Genomic DNA, 8,427 nt, shown 5'->3' with positions numbered 1-8,427 from the left:
GCCTAACGGTCTTATTATGATATAAACCCATCAAATTAAATAGGAGGTATTGTTGATGGACGGTTTTCCCCCCTCAAGATATTCAAGACATTCAATCATTACTATTCACTGTTATCAAATTTACTTATTGTACAAAATGTATAGATTGTAAATATGCTTAAATAAATAAAAAAAAAAAACAAGTTTTCATTAGAAATTTTTTTTTTTAATTTTTTTAAATTCAGAGTGTATAGATCTATCAATATTAGGTGATAAAATAATTAAAATAATTTATAAAATATGGTCAGCACAGGGCAGTTATATTCAATTTTAGCCTTCAGCAGTGAAATAATTAAAATACTTTAAAAATTTAAAATAATTTAAAAACAATATTTGTATAATAAGAGTCCGATTATTAGCGGTGGTAGAATGCTGATCCAGATTCTAGGGAATTCGTATGGACTTCCATCGTTAGTGTCGGTTTGATTATCAGCCGCTATCACGCCGTAGATCCACTTTCTGTGATAGTCAACTATCAAGAAACGCACTTGATAATCGATACTTCCGGTTTCGGAGGCTTGCATCTTGGTACGATACGCGTGACTAATTATGCCGTACTGAAATCCGTTGCAAATTAATGGATACCCCCTGTCGTTCCGAAGTTCTTGATTGGACACTCCACAGATGAACTCGCGCCAAGTCTTGTTGACGGTCGTCTGAATTTCCGAACTACATACAATAAATTCACCATTATTAAAGTTGGCCTGCTGCAGATATCGTTTAATATACAAATCTTTACGATGAATTATTGGATAAAATATAATATTTCTAAGAATTTAATCTGTGATTCGCAAAAATTTATCTGTAAACAATATCAATTGACTTAAGGTATCTAATCTATATATATAAGAGAAAGTATACTTTACCAATAATCAACGTACAGCCAAAACTACCGTACGGATTTATTTGAAATTTTCAGGATATGTACTTATTAGGTACTATGTATAGGCGCACTAAGAAAGGATTTTTCGAAATTCTCATTTTAAAGGGTTGCTCAAACGGGGATTTTGAGATTTACGATAAAAATTTTGTTTTTAATTTTTGTTTTAAATGGTTGCTATAACAACTTGATGTATGTGTTGATACATTTTCATTTAGTCATTTTTGCCACAAGTGGAAAAACAACCAATGTATAGTATATAAGGAGGTGCTAATAAAATAATATAACTAATTAATATGGTTGTCGAATGTGAGCTGGTGGCAGCAGGACAATTATTGTTGGTATTTATTGAGGTGTACCTCAATGATGAACTGTATGAAAATTTGGATCAGAAAGTAACCAAGATTGCAAGTTAAAGCTCTGCACAAAAATGTAATAAACGCTATAGTTATCACTGGGAGCGCTAGAGGAGATATAGTTTTAATCCCGAGAATTAAAAAATTCCAACTGATTATCCCTTTGAATTAAAAAGAATACAATTCCCTCTCAAAGTTTGCTTTGTTATAACTATTAATAAGTCTCAAGGACAATCATTGAGCACGACAGGGATTGACTTGAGAGAAGAATGTTTTTCACATGGACAGTTCTATATCACATGTTCTAGAGTTAGCTCTGCCAGTAGTTTGGTTATTTTAGCCCCAAAGGCAGTACCAAAAATACTGTTTATAAAGAGTTATTGAGATGAATAAAATATTTCAATATAAATATATATTTTTTTTTTTGGTTTTTATAACACCATAATGTTAAGTATTTTTTGCCGACAAATTACAATATTACAATACATGGGCAACCAAGGATCAACTTAACATCTAAAAGCAGACTGTAATAAATTTTAAAACTGATAAAATAAAAGTTATAGTAGGTTACAACAAAAATGTACAAGGGCAAAGCCGGGTTATTCAAGATTTTTGAGAATCAAAACCTAGGTTAGGATTATGTATTAATTGATTATATTAATCTACCGTATTATGTCAAACTTAGTATAACTTTGATACTTTATTAGAGTTAAATCATACACTTACGTACAAATACCACTAGGTCCGCGATCTACTATCTATACTATCTATATATACTATCTATCTATCTACTATCTATACTGCTGCGAATCAGAATTTTTATTCCGGGCAACAGAAAACTTAAGATAAATCTAGAACATCATCCATCGAATATTAAATAACGTATTGAATAAAGTCTGAGTCATAAGGAATTGGCATTTTTAACGGGCAACAAAGTGCAAAACACGAAGTAAGCAATACGAAGTCTGCCGGGTCAGCTTATTATTATTAATTAATAATAAAAAAAATCTCGGTTTTCACCTGAGGTGACTTTTGCGCGGGCAACGCCGGGTGGGACAGCTAAAATTTACGATGGAATTTTTGTTTATAAATAGTTGCTGTAACAACCTGATTTAAATGGTGATACATTTACATTTAGTCATTTTTGTCCCAAGTGGAAGAACAACCAATGTAGTATTATATAGGAGGTGCTTCAATAATAATATAAAAATACTAGCAGACCCGGCGAACTCCGTTTCGCCACCAGATTCGTTTTATGTAACATTTCGTTTGGTGATTAAAAGATAAAGAAAAAAAATTTTTTTGTTATATATTTGAAAAGAAATATTTATTTCATTTCACAACAGTAATAAATTCATTTCAATTACCTACTAAAATGAAGTGTTATTAATTGTTTCATTGTAGTGCTCTTTGGTAAACCACATTTTTTGTTTTTTGGTCTGACGTTAACACAAACAAAGCGGATGGTTTCCCAACTCGTGAACACGCAACGTATAACTGTCCATGTGAAAAACAATGATTTTCCAAATTTATCCCGCAAACACTAAGCGATTGGCCTTGCGACTTATTAATTGTCATTGCGAACGCAAGGCGAACTGGGAATTGCAATCGTTTGAAGTCAAACGGAAGATCAGTCGGAATCATTGGTATTCGAGGAATACATACATTTTCACCTGCGTACTTTCCGTTAATAATGGTTGCCTCAATTAAATTCGGCATAAGTCTCTTTACCGAAAGTCGAGTACCGTTGCAAAGTCGCGGTGGATTCAAATTACGCAGTATCAAAATAACTGTACCAACTTTCAGTTGCAAGTTATGTGGTGGAAATCCTGGTATCTCCAGAGAGTTCAAAAACTCCGTTGGATAATTTACTACATCATCGGGATTTGTTATTGAATCAACGGATTTGTATGTCACCAAATCGCCAGCAATTTTTGATTGAATGGTGAAATTCAGTGCGTGGACATCATTATTCTTTGCTGCAAGAATTGCTCGTTGACTTAACCAAGCATAATTCTTATAATTCTCACTAATGTTTGGGAAAACATTTTCAATAAGAACTAATTGAGTGTCTACAAATTGGCAAAAGTCGTTGGTAAGAGTAATTAATCCAGATGTCGCATCAACTGGGACTTTTCCATTTCCAAGATCTAACAATTGTTTGGAAAATTGTGCAGCACTTTGATCATTTTGAAGTTGAACTCTCATATTAGTGGTTAGCGATAATGTTTTACGTTATTCCATAAAGGTGATGCCTTTAGGCAAGCATTCAATTCATCTGCAGGCGTTCCACGGGGAACTACTGGCAACGTCTGCCTGAAATCGCCTGCCAACAATATCATCAAGCCGCCAAAGATGTTGTTATTTCTCCGAAGATCCTTCAGTGTGAAGTTAAGTGCTTCAAGTGATTTCTTATGTGCCATGTGCACTCATCCCAAACAATGAGCTTGCATTGCATTAACAATTTTCCCATTGCACTGGATCGGAAATATTGCACGTTGGAGTATCAATTGTGTTTAAATTGAGTGGCAACTTAAGCGCAGAATGTGCAGTACGACCGCCATCTAGAAGAGTCGCCGCAATTCCAGATGATGCTAACGCCAAAGCTATGTCACATCTTGATCGAATAGTGGCCAAAATCAATGAAATGACAAATGTTTTCCCTGTTCCTCCAGGTGCATCCAGGAAGAATAGACCACCAGTATTATTGTCCACCGCTTGCATTAATGTTTTGTATACTTGTTTTTGCTGTTCATTCAGCAACGGAACATTATTTCTAACGAATTCCTGCAATGTATCAACATTGTATTAAGAAAATGGTTGGAATCGGGATCACTTCCATCAAACAATGTTTTCAGTGGCTGTGGTGGTGTAAGTAATGGATCCAGTTTGACTTTTCCACTTGCGCAGCACAATCCAACCGTTTCTCTTTTGAACTTTACCCGCATTGCAATATCGGCATATAGTCGTCATTCGTCCAATATCCAAATTTTCATCATCACTGTAGTTCGCAGTGGGATCATATTGGAATGCCAAGCGATTGTATGATGCCAATGATCTTCGTGTGCTCACGCGATGTCTCAATCGGTCATTTCTCTTATTATATTTTGTCTTTCTTCTCTTAAGTTCCTTGAATAGACTTGTTGCTGGCTTGCATGTCTTGTGCGGCGGCCGATGTTCGCACGTCGTTCTCTAGGCATTTTGGACTATGGACAGAGTGTTGAATTTAACTTCAAATGCACGATCCACATAATTTACACTGAGCTTAAATGAAATTAACTGAGCAGAGAATAATGACTATCTGTCACACACTTTATATATACACACATATATTGTGTTGAAGATAGATAGATTATTGTGAACTAAAAAAAAATTCACTCAACAAATTTCAAATTTCCAAACTAAAATAACTATAGAAACCATAGATTATATTGATTGTACATCGAGCTGATGTTTAGATGTCTACCATAGAGTAAATAAAGACAATGGTATCGAGTTCAAATCCCAGACATCAATGAATAGATTTTGTACTTTTTCTACTTATTCGGTTGACTTTTTAAAAATTTTCTTTCGTAAAAACCTTGTCCAGACAATAACAAATACTCCTAAAAAATAATTAGCGAAATCGGTTCAGCTGTTCTCAATTGATGAATTTTTATATATTTTTTTTTCTTTAAGTCTGATTTTAAAATTTTTAATTTCTTTTTTTTACTATGACAACGATTTAAGTTTGTATGTCTATTTGCATGCATTTTTAAAAACATTTTAAATAAATGATTTATTTTGTTTAAATGGTTGCCATTGACTACCAAAAATAATTTAGTTGATTATTTGCTGGATAGATGGCGCTTCTTAAAGTATTATAGTACATGCTATGTATAATAGATGGCGCTGTATGTGAAAAACGATTTCCCCACTTTTCTGTTGAATTTTTCCTGAATTTTCCAGAATTTTCTTTGCTATAAACCTCACGGAGCCCAAGACCTTTCCAACGAATGCAAAACCGTGGAAATCGGTTCGTGCGTTCTGGAGTTATAGCGTCAGGGAGGAAAACCGGACTTATTTTTATATAATAGATAATAATATTCACGGCCTATAAATATAAAATTTAAAAAATTAAAAAGTTAAAAATTAAAAAGTCACACGGTATACGAAAATGCAAAAAAAGAAAGTAACACACGGGCAACGCCGTGTCGGGTCAGCTAGTTATAATATAACAGATAAGCACATTATATATATAATAATAATAACATGTATACTCGAATGATTCCCGACAAGCTTTGAGCCCGTACATAACATTGACCGTAATGTAATAATAGGGTGTCATCCATCTTTTCGCCACCACCACGCAATTCAGCGCTTTGGTAGTGGAGTTGTCGTTGATCGGGTCACTGATAATATCTGGCAGCTGTACGTACCTAATCACGTTTAACGGTTCGCGTAACTGTGAGATTAAAAACGAAACCATGCTATTATTGTGTGTTGTGAAAAATAAAGAGTATTGGGAAGTGACGGCAGGGATGCTTACAACTACGATGCTGATGTCCGCGGTCCGTGTGTACGAGTCAAAATCTTGATGAATGTAAACGAGTCTTGCGTCTGCGTGTTGTCTATGATGTGCTGTAACGGTTACCTATAGCAAAATAAAAATATAAATAATCAAAATGAACACAATAAATTACTGAAAAAAAATCGACTATAAAGTTAAGTACCTATAAACTTTTTACTTTTTTAATCTTTATCTGTATTCTAAACAGTAATAAAATAAATTTAATCATGAAAAATCGAAATAATAAAACTGTGATGTGTCTAGGATAAAATATCAAGTGTAGTGACTGGGTATCATATCATATAGTTTAATAGTTTTAGACAAATATCATATAGAAACGATAAAAATATGAAGTATATGAAATAGACATTTTTTTTTATTACGCGCATACCATATAACCCACCCAATTCCTTCACACCAACAATATATTTTAGAGCAGTGGTGCGCAACGTGGGGGTCGTGACCCTTAAGGGGGTCGTGAAATTTTATGGGGGGGTCGCCAAAAATTTTACACCAAATGGAAAAGTTATAATATAATATAATAATTATATTATATAGTATGTATATTATTTTATACATATATTTTATTTCTATATTTTAATTTCGAAATATTAAAATTAACGATTTAATTTATATGAATAATATGTTTGTATTAAATGTATACATTAATAGTATTGAGTAAATATATATTATACTTTTACATAATGTTGGTAGGTAGGAGCGGGGGTCGTATTATCAAAATAAATAATTTTGGGGGTCGTGGACCAAAAAAGGTTGCGCACCACTGTTTTAGAGTAATAGAACAATGTAAATTAAATGAAGTATTCGATCAGAAATGCTTCTATACGCAATATTGGTATTGTCATAAATACTGCCTTTGACAAATTCTGGTCATTATTGTATAGTGCGTGATTCATACCACGATTTTGGTCATCCTCGTCGTACAGTAAGCGGTCGTGAGAACGTGCCAGGGTGTTATTAGAGTACCGCCACACACCGGTTCGTCAAACCGACCTTCCAAGTATACCAGATACGGGTAGTCGATTTCTGGTCGGACCGGACGGGCCGTGCTGGTTACGTGCGGCACTACTGCTTGAGTCGAGTTGGTTGTCGATCGTGGCTGCGTGGTGTGACGATGCCTCGTTGTAGTTCTGTCATTTTCTGCCATCATCTCAGAAATCCAGTCAGTGTGCCTATTGTCAAACAAGAGTCTGCCCTGGACAGCCGAATCACCGCACTCAATTGCCTCTGTTGCCAGAGACGCATTTGTGCCGTCGTGCCCATAGCTAAAGATTCCATACTGATGCCGACCGCTGGAGCACAGCAGTGGGTCAGACCAGTCACACGGCAATCGCGTAACTCCTAGGTCTATCGCCTCTGCACACAAGAAATCCGCCCAAGTGGAGCCGATCACAAACTCGAGACTAGAGCTGAAACAGCGCGGGAAACGTCATCCTGTATCATCCAGTATCATCCATTCTCATTGTTTATTACAACACGTGATTTATTAATTGATTTATTTACACAGAACAAGTCCAAAATGCAACGTTTGGTGATAAAAAAACAAAAGAATATGGACGAGTGAAAAATTGTAATCGTTGTTTGCAGAATGTATTAGATGGATGATAGTGTAGGTATCGAGAAGATTACAGGAGAATGGAGAATTTGGCAAGGGATAGATAAACGGGTAACGACTTAAGTGACTATTGGTACTTTTAAAATTATTAGGGATACGAGTGTGATCAAAGATTTGGATACCGTTACAAACTATAAACACAAATAACCAAATAGGTAATAAGTAATAACTAATATAAGAAATAATTCTTATGAGATAATATGTTATAGTCATCAATAACAGTGTGTTATAACTATATAAGAGATACACAATGTAAAGTTCAATAGTTTTGGGCCAAAAGAAATCAGATCAGTATACTTAGAAACTCCAGATAACTATAATACTCCTAAGTTTTTGGCAATATTATTTATAATATTAAATTATGATGTGTAATAATTAAATACATCAACTGGAACGTATCCAAACTATCTTTTTTGAAGTTACCTAACTTAAGGTTCAAATTATAATTCAAAGATTCTAATAATCCTAACTTGAAAATATAATTTTTTTTCGTATTTAAACTCTTAAGCAAGTAGATAAATCGTATATTTATTTTTTCGTATTGTTTTGCTCACTTTGATTTGGGAATCCGGCTAGCGGTGCGGCCATATTTTACACGAACTGGGACCTTTATAACCTCGTTCATGGGGGCGCACCTATCCCTACAATTACGCAATTCAGTTCAACTTCACTTTTTTCAACGTTCTTGGCGATAACCCGACGAAATGTTCAACATGTTTGAATGGCTTCTTGAGCTATTAAAATGTTATAAGGTTACATTATATAATTATGATAAAAATTAGCGTTAAAAGTCTTAGCGATGCATTTTAAGATGTTCGTTTAGTATATATTGTTCATCATTCTCTCACCTTTACCAGCGATAAGTCGGAAATGCGTGTGGCGTTGTTGTATATGACGGATGGTGTAAAACACCTATGGTCCGGTGGTACTTGACGGAGTTCCTGGGTGTTTTCCATATGCCTTTTAA

The 8,427-nt window shown here is 34.5% G+C and overlaps 1 protein-coding gene across 1 annotated transcript; it reads right to left on the bottom strand.

Moving 5' to 3' along the window:
• Positions 1-214: 214 nt before the first annotated feature.
• On the bottom strand, positions 215-8,085 carry LOC126551320 (thrombin-like enzyme elegaxobin-2). Its single transcript, XM_050204373.1, has 5 exons — positions 8,015-8,085; positions 6,744-7,254; positions 5,804-5,908; positions 5,535-5,719; positions 215-708 (listed from the first exon to the last, which is right to left on the bottom strand). The coding sequence occupies exons 1-5, from the start codon at positions 8,083-8,085 to the stop codon at positions 360-362; spliced, it is 1,221 nt and encodes a 406-aa protein (XP_050060330.1). The 3' UTR covers positions 215-359.
• Positions 8,086-8,427: the final 342 nt, after the last annotated feature.

The sequence above is a fragment of the Aphis gossypii genome, chromosome 3, assembly GCF_020184175.1.
Source record: "Aphis gossypii isolate Hap1 chromosome 3, ASM2018417v2, whole genome shotgun sequence".
In the NCBI taxonomy this organism is placed as follows: domain Eukaryota; kingdom Metazoa; phylum Arthropoda; class Insecta; order Hemiptera; family Aphididae; genus Aphis; species Aphis gossypii.
Note: the sequence above shows the minus strand (reverse complement) of the source record. Positions and strands in the feature narration are given on the sequence as shown.

Coding starts and splice junctions, on each gene's coding strand:
- LOC126551320 (XM_050204373.1), bottom strand. CDS start 8,085: ATGAACGAGGTTATAAAGGTCCCAGTTCGTGTAAAATATGGCCGCACC. Junction 7,255..8,014: donor AGCCGGATTCCCAAATCAAA/GTGAGCAAAACA, acceptor GCGCTGTTTCAG/CTCTAGTCTCGAGTTTGTGA. Junction 709..5,534: donor GCTTGTCGGGAATCATTCGA/GTATACATGTTA, acceptor TATTGTATGTAG/TTCGGAAATTCAGACGACCG.